This window comes from Stomoxys calcitrans, chromosome 1, assembly GCF_963082655.1.
Source record: "Stomoxys calcitrans chromosome 1, idStoCalc2.1, whole genome shotgun sequence".
In the NCBI taxonomy this organism is placed as follows: Eukaryota; Metazoa; Arthropoda; class Insecta; order Diptera; family Muscidae; genus Stomoxys; species Stomoxys calcitrans.
The window spans coordinates 229597111-229611739 of record NC_081552.1 but is presented as its reverse complement, the minus strand read 5'-3'; the positions used below and the strand labels follow the sequence as shown (position 1 = coordinate 229611739).

Sequence of the window (14629 nt, the reverse complement as noted above, 5' to 3'; positions counted from 1 at the left end):
GCTGTGAAAAAATTTGTCAACGCCGACTATATGAAAAATCCGCAATTACTTTTTGGGCAACCCAATACAACACTACTCCAATAAGTAGATGCCCTATAAGAACTCGTTTCTAAATTCAAGAGGAAGTGCAGACAATCGATTTAAATTAGATCAACTAGCAACCATAAACCTTACTTTGGAGTTTAAAAATAAATTGAAAATATTAAAATTTTACAGTAAACTCGATCTGATATAGGAAACTCCAAGTTGGCTGAAGATTTAGTTTATCATGATGAATTTCATTTCAAATTTATCAAATGTTTCACTAGGGCTCCCTCACCCTAGTGTGTAGCCTACTGAAATTTACGAATATTTTCATCATCTAATTGACTAACTTTTTGTAGACCCAATGAAAACTGAAAGTACCAATACGCATAAATCTTGTGAATTTTGCATTGAGCTATCAAAGATACACCAAAAACTAGGAACAAAAAAAAAATTAATTCAAATAAAAAAGACACAACATACCCCACAGTGACTCATGTTGAGCTGCTATAGTAGCGCATAGATTTTAATATATAAAGACAAACTGTGACAATAGAAAGACATCACAACTTGCTTAACAGTTCTGTTGATTGCTTCAATAAGCGAAACCCCATCAATATGGTAAGAATCCAAGTGGGCTTTTTTGTTTTTAAACACACAAATTTTAAATGACTTCCTTCTCTTTTTTTCTTCAAATTTATTGGTTTATAGAAATTCCTTATCTTGTCTTTGGCTTTGGTTGGCTGTGTTGTAGCTGACGTCTCCGAATTGTCAGGCTATGACTATCATGCCCCCGCAGCTGCATCAGCTCCTGCCCAAAGCTACTCGGCTCCTGCTCAAAGTTACTCGGCCCCAGCTGCTCAAAGCTATTCCGCCCCCGCCCAGAGTTACTCCGCTCCCGCCCAAAGCTACTCTGCTCCAGCTGCTGCCGAAAGCTACTCTGCCCCAGCTGCTGCTCCCTCCAGCAGCTACATTCCTCCAGCAGCTTCTGCTCCAGCTCCCAGCTACTCTGCCCCAGCTCAAAGCTACTCTGCCCCAGCCCCAGCTCCTGCTCAAAGCTATAGCGCTCCAGCTGCTGTCCAAAGCTACTCTGCCCCAGCTGCTGCTCCTTCCAACAGCTACATCCCTCCAGCCGCTTCTGCTCCTGCCCAAAGCTACTCCGCCCCAGCTGCTGCTCCAGCTCCAAGCTACTCTGCCCCAGCTGCTGCTCAAAGTTACTCTGCCCCAGCTGCTGCTCCAGCTCCAAGCTACTCTGCCCCTGCTGCTGCTCAAAGTTACTCTGCCCCTGCTGCTGCTCCCTCTAACAGCTACATTCCTCCAGCAGCTTCTGCCCCAGCTCCCAGCTACTCTGCCCCAGCTCAAAGCTACTCTGCTCCAGCTGCTGCTGCTCAAAGCTACTCTGCCCCAGCTGCTGCTGCCCAAAGCTACTCTGCCCCAGCTGCTGCCCCATCCAGCGAATATCTCCCACCCCAAGCTGCTGCTTCTGCCCCAGTTGCTGATTTCGGTGATGATGGTTACCGCTACAAGACCGTCCGTCGTCGTGTCTACCGTCAACGTTTCTAAATGACACATGACCTTGTCAAAGACTGTTTAATGTTAATGCTGTTAAGTTTGTGAAAACATTTCATTCGAAATAAAATTAATCGATCTTTACGAATTTGGTTTGTTTTATTTGAGTTTCTCTCTTTGTCACTATCCTCCAAATGTCACAGCAGATAGGGTACTGTGTAAAAATTTGCAATAATTTTAGATCGCTTATAAAGGGATGGCCCCAGAGTTATCATATGCTCATAAGATTGCCCTCAAGTAAGTGATAACCCCTTGATTAAGGCTAAAAAGATGCCATGGGTCTGAGCATAGCCATATACAAAACAAAATGGCTGTGCCATGGACCAATACATTTTTTTTTTCTGTGAGCATTATCCTCTCAGTCAACCGGCGCCTTTGACTGTAGCAGATCTCTCAAGGAGATGGGTGAACACTTTAAAGTGCAACTGTTCTGGGTGCCATCAATAGGGATTTGGAAGAGACTAGATTCTACCTAACACACTCCAGAGGAACTGGAAATTGAGGGTATGCCTCTAGCCCCATGTAAGCTAAGTCTACGGGATCAGGCCCTAAGGGCAATGAATGATAGATGGTCACGATGGAGGGGGGTTACGTACATTCCAAAAGTAAGTGGCCTAATCAAGACTTGAAGAGTTCTACCGCTTTGCTGTCGCTGGCTAGAACAGACGACTCAGTCATTGTGTCCGTCATGACAGGTCACTGTCTCATCAGAAATCATGCGGACAGACTAAAAGTTGCAAGTAACGACTCTTGCAGAAGCTGTGAGGACGTCGAAGATGAGAGACTATAGAACATCTGCTGTGTGTATGTGTCCCGCACTGGCGGTCTGAAGGAGTTCCATTTTAGGTTCTCATTTGTTTGAGATCTTGTCTGACTTAGCGGATGTGAACTTTCACAAGTTGTTGGGCTTTTTAAAGCGATCTGGATGGTTCATTGGCAGGAACTAGAAGGTATCTTCCTTCTCTTGGACAAAGGACGAGATAGTCTGAGTGACTGCCACTTAACCCTAACGTAACATATCCTCTCACTAATTTTGCCGAATTTTGTGAGTATTCAACATTTCTTGGCAAATCTTACTTTACATAGCCCAGCATGAGAGTCCAACGCACAGTGGGTGAAATTCGAAAAATAACTAGCAAAATATATGACATTTGAGAACGGAACAGATAACTCTTTGAAATTGGAAATCGATAAAGTTTTCAAGATCATGTGCAAAATTTCAAGGCCCTAGGTGATAGCGTCCCCACCTAGCAGGCCTATAAAGTTGGCCACCTCGGCATTTCGAAAAATTGCTCGGGCTTCCCTTTCTCACCGTATTTCTTAATCAAAATATCCTCTTCCGACCCCATAAAGTATATATATACCTGATCGTCGTAAAAATCGAAGACGATCTAGCCATGTACGTCCATCTGTCTGTTGAAATCACGCTACACTCTTTAAAAATAGAGATATTGAGCTGAAACTTTGCACAGGTTTTGTTTTTTTTTTTTTTTCCTTAAACAGGATAAGTTCGAAGATATTGGACTATATCTTGATATAGCCCCCATATAGACCGATTTTGGGACTTAGGCCCATAAAAGCCACATTTGCTGTCCGATTTTGCTGAAATTTGGTAAGTGGTTGCGTTAGGCCCTTCGATATTCTTCTTCAATTTGGTTCAGTTCGGTCCAGATTTGGATATAGCTGCCATATAGACCGATCGACCGATTTAAGGTCATGGGACCATAAATGGAGCATTTAGTGCGCGATTTCGCTTAAATTGGGGACATTGAGTTGTGTTAGGCAATTCGATTCGATCTCTCGATTTAAGGTCTTGGGCCCGTAAGTAGGACATTAATTGTCCGATGTTGCTGAAATTTGGTGCAGTGAGTTGTGTTATCCCATTCGACACTCATCTTCAATTTGGCCCAGATCGGTCCAGATTTGGACATAGCTGTCATATAGACCGATCTCTCGATTTAAGGTCTTGAGCCCATAAAAGGCGCATTTACTGTCCGATTTTGCCAAAATTTGGAAAAGTGCGTTGTGGTATCCCACTCGACATTCTCTTTCAATTTGGCTCAGATCGGTCCGGATTTGGATATAGCTGCCATATAGACCGATCTCTCGATTTAAGGTCTTGGGTTCATAAAAGTGGTATTTATTGTCCGATTTCGCTGAAATTTAGGATAGTGAGTTGTGTTAGGCCCCTCGATATCCTTCTTCAATATAGTCCAAATCGATCTAGATTTGGATTTAGCTGCGATATATACCGATCTGCCGATTTAAGGTCTTTGGTTTATAAGTGGCACACTTATTGTTCGATTTTGCTGAAACTGGGGACAGTGACAGTTGTGTTAAGCCCTTCGACATGTTTTTTTTTTAATTTAGCCCCGAACGGTCCAGACTTTTATACAGTTGCCATATTTAGTTGATTTTAAGTCTTGGCCCCATAAAAGACGAATTTTTCGGTGAAATATGACACAGTGACTTATGTTAGGCTTTACGACATCCTTGTCTTATATGATTCAGATTGGTCTACATTTGGATTTAGCTGCCAAGAGAACAATATTTTGTTTTACAAAATTGAACAGTGACCGGTATTTATCGGACCACCTAATGTCCGTAGCGAATTTGGTCTAAATCGGACCATATTTCGATAAAGCCGCTATGGGTGCATATATTATGGTGGATTATGACGAAAGGTGGTTTACATCCGTACCCGAGGTGGTGGGTATCTAAAGTTCGGCGCGGTCGAACTTTTTCACTTGGTTTACTTGTTTTTAAGGCATTTGCTAACGTATTTATCAACCTATTTTATCAACATTTCGCATTACGATTTTTTCTATAATTCCTACAATATGTCCGCATTTTGGTCGAAATTCTGCATTTCAAATTTCGGTGACTCAGTTTCGATGACTTAACTTGCCTACCCAATGTGGTGTAGGGTATGAAAACGTCGGCTTTGTCCGACTTTAGGCCGTCCTTACTTATTTGCATGTTTTTATACCCTCCACCATAGGATGGGGGTATACTAATTTCGTCATTCTGTTTGTAACTCCTCGAAATATTCGTCTAAGACTCCATAAATTCTTGATCGACATGAAATTTTAAGTCGATCTAGCTAGGCTGAAATTTTGCATTAAGTGTTCCTTTATGAATTCACATAACTGTACCTGATATAGCTATCGAATAAACCGATCTGGGATCTTGACTTCTTGAGCCTCTAGAGGGCGCAATTATTATCCAATTTGGCTGAAATTTTGAACAACGGCTTTTCCCATAACCTTCAACATACGTGTTAAATATTGTTCGAATCGGTCTTTAGCCTGATACAGCTCCCATATAAGCCGATCTCTCGATTTTACTTCTTGAGCCCCTAAAGGGCGCAGTTCTTATTCGATTTGGCTGAAATTACCCAAATTATCCAACGAGTTCAATTATGGTCCGAATCGGGCCATAACTAGCTATAGCTTCAATAGCATAGCAATTCTTATCTTTTATCCTTTGTTTGCCTAAAAAGAGATACCGGGAAAAGAACTCGACAAATGCAATCCATGGTGGAGGGTATATAAGATTCGGCCCGGCCGAACATGCTTTTACTTGTTTAAATTTAAAATTTTTTAAATTTTAATTTTTTATAAATCTCTTTTCTTACCCTATTCCCATTTTCCTACCATAGGCGAAGATTTAGAAGCAACAACTTAACAGATAGGCGGCCAGGTGTTGCTTGAATATAAAATTCTTGATCAAATTAAGATGTTTTTCCCAAAGTCATTTCCGAATTTATTTTTATTTTATGCGCCTCCGTTTATCTTTTAATTTTTTTCACAAAAATATTGCTACCTAATTAAAACAAATTTTAAATATTTTTGAAAGTACCAAACGCATAAATCTTATGATTTTCACATTGAACTATCAAAGCTAGCCAACCTAACTTAAGCTAAAACTGAGAAAAAAATTTATTCAAACAAAAACAAAACGCAACGAACTAAAATTGGTTTCGGAAGCGAATCGATTTTAATATAAAAGACAAACTATGGCAAGAAGTAGACATCACAACTTGATTAACAGTTCCGTTGATTGTTTCAAGAAGCGTTACTACCATCAACATGGTAAGAATACATGTAGGCTTTTTTGTTATCAATCGATTTTAAATTGCTTCCTCTATGTTTTATTTTTTTTTTGTTTTGGTTTACAGAAATTCCTGATTTTGTCTTTGGCTTTGGTTGGCTGTGTTGTAGCTGACGTTTCGGAGTTGTCAGGCTATGATTATCACGCCCCAGCTGCTGCACCTGCACCTGCCCAAAGCTACTCGGCTCCTGCTCAAAGTTACTCGGCTCCTGCTCAAAGCTACTCCGCTCCAGCTGCTGCTCAAAGCTACTCTGCTCCAGCTGCTGCTCCTTCCAACAGCTACATCCCTCCTGCAGCTTCTGCTCCAGCTCCAAGCTACTCTGCCCCAGCTCCTTCTCAATCTTATGCTGCCCCAGCTGCTGCTGCCCAAAGCTACTCTGCCCCAGCTCAAAGCTACTCTGCCCCAGCCCCAGCTCCTGCTCAAAGCTACTCCGCCCCTGCTGCTGCTCCTTCTAACAGCTACATCCCACCTGCAGCTTCTGCCCCAGCTCCCAGCTACTCTGCCCCAGCTCCAAGCTACTCTGCCCCAGCTCCAGCTCAAAGCTACTCTGCCCCAGCTCCAGCTCAAAGCTACTCTGCCCCAGCTGCTGCTGCTCAAAGCTACTCCGCCCCAGCTGCTGCTCCTTCCAACAGCTACATCCCCCCTGCAGCTTCTGCTCCCGCTCAAAGCTACTCTGCCCCAGCTGCTAGCCAAAGCTACTCCGCCCCAGCTGCTGTCCAAAGTTACTCTGCCCCAGCTGCTGCTGCCCAAAGCTACTCTGCCCCAGCTGCTGCCCCATCCAGCGAATATCTCCCACCCCAAGCTGCTGCCTCTGCCCCAGTTGCTGATTTCGGTGATGATGGTTACCGCTACAAGACTCAACGTCGTCGTGTCTTCCGTCAACGTTTCTAAATGGAGAACGACCATTTTTAAGACTGTTACAAAGTTGTTGTTACATTAATAGTTAATGAAAGAATATAAAATAAACGAATTAAAAAAAAAAAAAAAACATAATGCGTTTGTCACACTCATTGATGGGGCAAGGTTTACTAAGAATCTTCTAATCTATAAAAAAAAACAGGTTTAAGATGACTTTAGAATCATTATATATTTGAATATTTAAATTGGAAAAATGCTTCCGGTTACATGTTGTAGCCAAGCATTCGGCACAAAGCATCCATTGTATTTTTTAAAAATTTTATAATTCAATGCCATGGCAGCAAATTCTTTGTTCCGGATTAACCCAGTGGAATGCTTCTTGGCCATGGACTGGCGCTTCAGTGTATTAGTTTTGCCCTGTCTTCATCATGGGATAAGCCCACCTCAGAGTACTTGCCCTAAACGCTTCTGATCCATGCCGTATTTGCCAGAACCGCCTCTATCATAGAGGGGTAAGTGGTGCATAGAGTGGGTGCTTTTCCAATCGATATCTGTTTTGATGACCTTACAGTCATACTGGCTATGTTAGCACAACACCAACATAGTCAGCAGAGGGTTACAAGTGTAGATGTCATTGCCCTCGGCATATTCGACGTCAAACTTTGTGACCCACAGCCATCTCCCGCGCGGCAGTACAGGCATGCAGCAGAAGCACCACATACCACCTCACATTGTAATTTCGATGAGGTAGGACTTTAGGAGTCGAAAAATTTTAATGGTCATAGCGATACAGAAGACAATGCTGACATCTGCAGCTGGCACAGTTGTCATCAAATGCTGCCTGACGCCCCCACAGGAAGTCGAGAAAGCGAACTGGCTTTCATGATACCACCTACCGTGCTGTATACACCTATGTACTAGGTTAGGTTAGGTAAGGTTGAAAAAAGGGTGCAGATATTAATCCGCCCCATGCCTCTATGGACATACACCTAAGCCAATAATTGACTTGTTGTGCGCTCTAAAAACTATAAAGGAACCTCTATAAAGAAAATTTTACGTTAGGAATTCCTTGCTGCTCAGAAAATCCTTGTTTTCAAAACCACTCCCCTAAGTTGATTCATATCTGGTATTGTGTCTCCACCTAAGTGCCGGTATCTGTTAGACGCGATAGCCAGTCAATGACAAGGGAAATGCTCCAACGTCTCATCATCTTCCCCGCATGCCCTACACATGCTATCACTTGCCGCACCGATTTTACATAAGTGAGCTCGTAGTCCTATGTGTCCCATTATGATACCAATAGCTATACTGACCTCCTTCTTGCTTCCTTTCAGTAAAAGCCTAGTCTTCTAGCGATCTGAATACCCCCATAGGATTTAAGCATGCGTATTCGTCGCCCACTCCCTTAACTCGGGCTGCGTCGTCCCGAAAAGCTTCGGGTTAACCAAGTTTAATGACAACAGTCCTCTGGCCTTCACCGCCAAATCGTCAGCACTCTCATTTCCCCTTACTCCGATATGGACCGGCACCCAAACGGTGCGGATTTTGCCATCCTCACAGAAGACGTTAATCTCTTTCTTACACTGCAAGGCTGTTCGTGATCTTACCATCCTGGTTGTTATTGCCCTTATGGCAATTTTACTGTCGACAAAGATGTTCACACTCGACGTCCTCGCATTAGCACCACACCACTTCAAGCATTCCGTGATCGCCCAGATCTCCGCCTGAAGGACCGTATTATGGTCAGGCAGTCTAAAACTGATCTCAGTCCCTGGGTTCTCAATGTAAACCACCAGGCCCACTCTCTCCTTCAGGTTTGATCCATCCGTGTAACATGATCTTCTAGATGGCAAACTAGGGTTCCGCCAATCCAAGACTGTGCCAATGGCAGCAATGCCTCGCACTCGACTTCAAGGTTCATCTCAGGTATCCGATCGGAAACCTCTTCCCTTCCTACCAGGTTTCCTATCGTCGCCTCGATTACACCGCGATGGCATGAGCTGCTCCCATCCTCAATCCATTCTCCCATCGCTTTAAGTCTCATAGTCGCAGTGGCGGCCTCACACTTAATCTGTATGTCAATGGGTCGGATATCTAGAGTAGTCTTCAGTGCCCTAGTGGGCGTGGTTCTCATCGCTACGCCTATGCCAAGACAGCATGTTGTCTGAACCTGTTGTATGGTCCTTATGTTGCACTTTTTCTCCATAGCAATCCACCAAACTAATGAGGCGTAAGTAAGTATTGATCTAATCACGCTCCTGTAGAGCCAGTGGACTATCCTCGGATTTAGGCCCCATTTCGAGCCAACGGCCCGTCTCAATAGTGCCCAACATCTGTGAGCCTTCTCAGTACGCCCCTGAATGTGACGCTTCCAATTCAGTTTCCTGTCCAAGATCGCACCTAAGTATTTGACCTTGTCAGATATTGAAATCGTCTCATTGAGGAAACGTGGTGCGTTAAATTGGCCCATCTTCGTCTTCCTCATGAACAGGCATATTTCAGTTTTCTCTGGGTTAACATTGAGACCTCTGGGTCTAGCCCAGTCATTTGCCATATGCAAGACCCTTTCGGCCTTTCTGCATAGCTCGTTCATATCCTTATCCCTTAGGAGTATTATAACATCGTCTGCGTAGCAGACGGGTTCAAATCCCTCCTCAGTCAGCAGGTCATTTATGGTGGTCACCCATAGGAGTGGCGATAAAATGCCCCCCTGTGGCTTGCCTTGGGCCACTCTCTCCCTTTTATTTATACCATGGGACACACAATTTATCCATCTGCATATGGCTTATCCAGTCTCTAAGGATCAGGTCCACCCGGTACTGGTCTAAGGATTGGATCAGTGTGTCTGTCTGTACATTGTTAAAAGCCCCCTCGATGTCAATGCATACCGCCAGGGTGTACTAACTACTACTAAATTTTCCATTAACATTCCACTAAAGAACAGGGGATACTTCTTTCATATCAATGAATGCAGTCCGATTAAAGTTTTAGCTCAATGATAAGGGATCTCCTTTTCTATGCCGATTCCGAACGGAGTACCGCATATCGACACCACTCGGTAGAGAAGTTTTAACACGGCAGGATACCTCACAAATTTAGCAGCACTGGTAAGGGGATAAACACCGCTGAAATTTGTATACCCTACACCACCACTGTGGTACAAGGTATTATAACTTTGTGCACTTGTTTGCAACGCTAAGAAGGAGAAGATAATTATACCGATCGGCTTAGAATCACTTTCTGATTCGATTTAGCTATGTCCGTCTGTCCGTTGTCCATCTGTCTCTTTGTCCATGCTTTTTTGTGATCAACGTATAGGTCGCATTTGTTGTCCCTTTTTTGGTCCAAGGATGAAATGGCCTTCATCCTTAGACCAAAAAATGTTGTTGCATAAAATCGGATCAGGTTAAGATACAGCCCCCATGTATATCTTTGCCGTAGGCTCGGTGGTGTAGGGTATTATATAGTCGGCTCGGCCAGACTCATTTTTTTCCTTACTGGTTTACTTAACCTCTGCGCCACGGTAGCCTCCGACCTATGTGGTTTGCGCTTAACGCTAGTGACCCCTAAAAATTGTTTGTTGTTGTTCTAGCCACACCTTCAATTATCTCATTGACTTAAGGTTTTAATCTTTCACACAGTACGCTCGAGAGTACCTTGTATGTGATAGGGTGGAGACTTATTCCTCTGTAGTTGGCACATTCCGTCTTGTCTCCTTTCTTGTGTACGGGACATATTATGCTGAGGTTCCAATCATCGGGTATGCTTTCTTCTTGCCAGATTGCGTAGATAAGCTGATGCATATGCCTTATCAGCGTGTCGCCTCCAGTCTTAAATAGTTCAGCGGGTAACCCGTCGGTTCCTGCTGCTTTGTTGTTCTTTCGTCGGGTTACTGCTACTTGGACTTATATACCATCATCAGGGATTGGTTCTGCGGTACCCTCTTCGCCGCCAATGTCGGACACTAGCAGTTGGGTAAAATGTTCTTTCCATATCTTCAGCATGCTATCTGTGTCAGTCACCAGATTTCCTTCTTTGTCTCTGCAGGAGGATGTACCTGCACTAAAGCCATCGGTTTGATGTTTAATTCTTTGGTAGAATTTCCGGACTTCATTCTCCATGTCTTCTGTACATCTCAATTCGCTCACACTCACGTCTTTCCATTTCCTTTTTCTTTCTGTGGAATAGACGTTTCTCCCCCTCTCCTTTTCTCACGATACCTCTCCTTCATCTGGCGCGTTGTTCCTGATTGCAGGGTTACTCTATATGCCGCCTTCTTGGCTTCAGTAGCATTTCGACACTCCTGGTTGTACCATGGGTTTCTTGGAGGAGGCTTCCGGTACCCAAGTACGGATTTCGCGGCATTTTCCATGGAGTGGTCCATAGTTTGCGCCATTATATCATCGGAACAAGGAGTGCATTCATCATGCAGTTGGGTCAGTCGAGTGGAGTATGCCGCTGTCATCTGTTGTGTTTGCAGCTTTTCAATGTCCAGCTTCCGTGCAGTGTCAGAGCGTACTTTCCTCGCCATGTTCAAACAGGTGCGAACCTTTGCGGCAACAAGGTAATGATCCAAATCTATATTCACTCTACGCGTCGATCGTACATCTAACACGCTGAATGAATGTCTTCCATCTATCACAACGTGATCAATTTGGTTCCTCGTGTTTTGATCGGGTGACAGCCATGTGGCTTTGTGAATATTTTTATGTTGAAATCTGGTGGTACTAACTACCTATCAGCCTCAACCCATTACTGGACGTTATCTCGTGGAGGCTTACCTTTCCGATTGTTGGACCAAAAATGTCTTTCTTCCCTATTTTCGCATTAAAATCTTCCAGAACGATTTTAATATCATGGGCGGGGCAGCGGTCATATTCTCTCTCTAAGCGCTCGTAGAAAATATCATTGGTCTGCTCGTCTTTGTCTTCCGTCGGGGCTTGGGTACAACTAAGGCTGGTGTTGAAGAATTTGGCTGTTATGCGGATTGTGGATAGCCTCTCATCCACCGGAGTAAAGCTGGAGACAAGGTGTTTCAATCTCCGACTAACCACAAATCCACAGCCAAATTCATGCCACGTGGTATGGCAGCTATAGTGTAGTTCGTCACCATTTGGTTTTGTAGTGACGCTATTCCCAGTTCATCGCACTTCCTGTAAGGAGGTAATATCTGCTTTGTAGTACTCTAATACATCCGCCAGCGCGTATACTGCACCATCTCTATAAAGAGTGCGGACATTCCAGGTGCAGATTCGCAAATCATGGCCCTTTTTTCGTTTGCATGGATCGTCAACGTTGGGGGGTCCGTTTTAACTATTCCTTTGTTTCTCATAGTAGTTCTCAGTTTTCCGGGGGCGGATTACTGGCCCAGCGCCCCAACCGCATGAGTTTTGTGGTTGGGGCTCTGGGCCACAACGGCTCGTTGTGGGGAGCCGTTTGCTCTAAGATCCGACGCTCGTCGCCAGCCGCCCCTAACCTGGGAACAGACGCTGATGTGGGCCATTGGTTATTTGAAGGCGCCAATAACTCGCCTTGTCATCTCGAGTATCGTTGGCACTCAGTATTTAATTAAGAGCCAGTGCTGACTGCCCGTGGCCGCATTTGCAGCTACTCTGCATAAAAACGGAGCTTTCCACCATCCGCAACCTGTGGACGCGCCCGGTAGCTTTCAGCTAAGCTTCCCGTGATAACGATGATACCAAAACACTACGTGCAAAATTCAATCAAATCGGATAAGAATTGCGCGCTCTAGACGCTCAAGAAGTCAAGACCCAAAATCGCTGTATATGGCAGCTATTGGGTTGCCCAAATATATCAAAACATGGACCATGGACATTTACAATCCCAACCGACCTACACTAATAAAAAGCTTTTTGCAAAATTTCAAAAGTTTCCTTCAAAAGTTAGCGTGCTGTCGACATACGGGCGGACATGGCTAGATCGACTTAAAATGACATGAGGATCTAGAATATATATACTGTATGGGGTCTCCGAAGCATATTTCGAGGTGTTACAATCAGAATGACGAAATTAGTATACCCCCATCCTATGGTGGAGGGGTTATACCCTAACAACATGTTCTACAAAATTTAAAGCAGAAACAGAATATGGGGACTAGATATGTGTCCAGGTTTCATTTTCTGCCATTTTCTCAAAAAAAAAGTTTTTTTTTTTCAAATTTCAAGACGTCCATGGCCTTAATGAAAGCCTTTAACAAATCCCAAATCACGTTTCGTGGTTCCATTCATCCGATAGCTGCGTTTCTGCGAAATTCTACAAAATGTAAAGCAGAAACCGGAAGCATGGGCGCAACAAAAAGATTTAAATTTCGTCTTATCGAATTATCTTACAACGATCTAACGACATTTATTTGAATCATCCATAACAATTCATAACAAGTTTTTGCATACAAAGTGATTTTCAACATAAAATGTTTCCCCTATTAAATAACCACATATGAAAAGGTTTTGTTTTGTGATTTTTATACCCTTCACCATAGGATGGGGGTATACTAATATCGTCATTCTGTTTGTAACTCCTCGAAATATTCGTCTAAGACCCCATAAAGTATTGGGTTGCCCAAAATGTAATTGCGGATTTTTCATATAGTCGGCGTTGACAAATTTTTTCACAGCTTGTGACTCTGTAATTGGATTCTTTCTTCTGTCAGTTATCAGCTGTTACTTTTAGCTTGCTTTAGAAAAAAAGTGTAAAAAAGTATATTTGATTAAAGTTCATTCTAAGTTTTATTAAAAATGCATTTACTTCCCTTTTTTTAAAAAAAATCCGCAATTACTTTTTGGGCAACCCAATATATACAATATATTCTTGATCGTCATGATATTTTAAGTCGAACTAGCCATGTCCGTCCGTCCGTCCGTCTGTCTGTAGAAAGCACGCTAACTTTCGAAGGTGTAAAGCTAGCCGCTTGAAATTTTGCACAAACACTTCTTATTAGTGTAGGTCGGTTGGGATTGTAAATGGGCCAAATGGGTCCATGTTTTGATATAGCTGCCTTATAAAGCGATCTGGGATCTTGACTTTTTGAGCCGTTACAAGGCACAATTCTTATCCGATTTGGCTGAAATTTTGCATGAGGTGTTTTATTAAGACTTCCAATAACTGTGCTGAATATAGTTTAAATCGGTCTATAACCTCATATAGCTGCCATATAAACCGATCTGGGGTCTTGACTTCTTGAGCCTCTACAGGGAGCAATTCCTATCCGATATGGCTGAAATATTGCATTACGTGTTTTGTTATGCCTTCGCACAACTGTATTAAGAATGGTTCAAATCGGTCCATAACCTGATATAGCTGTCATATAAACCGATCTGGGGTCTTGACTTCTTGAGCCACTAGAGGGCGCAATTATTATACAATTTAGCTGAAATTTTTTACAACGGCTTCTCCCATGTCCCTCCGTCCGTCTGTCTGTCGAAAGCTTGCTGACTTTCGAAGGAGTAAAGCTAGCCGCTTGAAATTTTGCACAAATACTTCTTATTAGTGTAGGTCAGTTGGGATTGTAACTGGGCTATATCGGTCCACTTTTCGATATAGCTGCCACATAAACCGATCTGGGATCTTGATTTTGTGAGCCGCTAGAAGGCACAACTCTTATCCGATTTGGCTGAAATTTTTCATGAGGTGTTTTATTATGACTTCCAATAACTGTGCTGAATATAGTTTAAATCGGTCTATAACCTGATATAGCTGCCATATAAACCGATCTGGGGTCTTGACTTCTTGAGCTACTAGAGGGCGCAATATTATCCGATTTGGCTGAAATTTTTCATGAGGTGTTTTATTATGACTTCCAATAACTGTGCTGAATATAGTTTAAATCGGTCTATAACCTGATATAGCTGCCATATAAACCGATCTGGGGTCTTGACTTCTTAAGCCTCTACAGGGAGCAATTCCTATCCGATTTGGCTGAAATATTGCATGACGTTTTTTGTTATGACTTCCCACAACTGTATTAAGAATGGTTCAAATCTGTCCATAACCTGATATAGCCTCTATATAAACCGATCTGGGGTCTTGACTTCTTGAGCCACTAGA

At 43.2% G+C, this 14629-nt stretch overlaps 3 protein-coding genes across 4 annotated transcripts in view; 2 read left to right on the top strand and 1 right to left on the bottom strand.

Annotated features, from left to right (window-relative positions):
- LOC106092094 (protein SPT2 homolog) overlaps positions 1 to 14629 on the bottom strand; it is a 312016-nt gene that overhangs the window by 103951 nt on the left and 193436 nt on the right. The window lies entirely within an intron of this gene.
- LOC106093969 (cuticle protein 16.5-like) lies at positions 605 to 1587 on the top strand. The gene is made up of 3 exons (XM_059360870.1): positions 605 to 645; positions 736 to 1433; positions 1530 to 1587. Exons 1-3 carry the CDS (start codon positions 643 to 645, stop codon positions 1585 to 1587), a joined length of 759 nt encoding a protein of 252 aa, XP_059216853.1. The 5' UTR covers positions 605 to 642.
- On the top strand, positions 5685 to 6598 carry LOC131997616 (cuticle protein 16.5-like). Its single transcript, XM_059368649.1, has 3 exons — positions 5685 to 5699; positions 5774 to 5903; positions 5967 to 6598. Exons 1-3 carry the CDS (start codon positions 5685 to 5687, stop codon positions 6596 to 6598), a joined length of 777 nt encoding a protein of 258 aa, XP_059224632.1.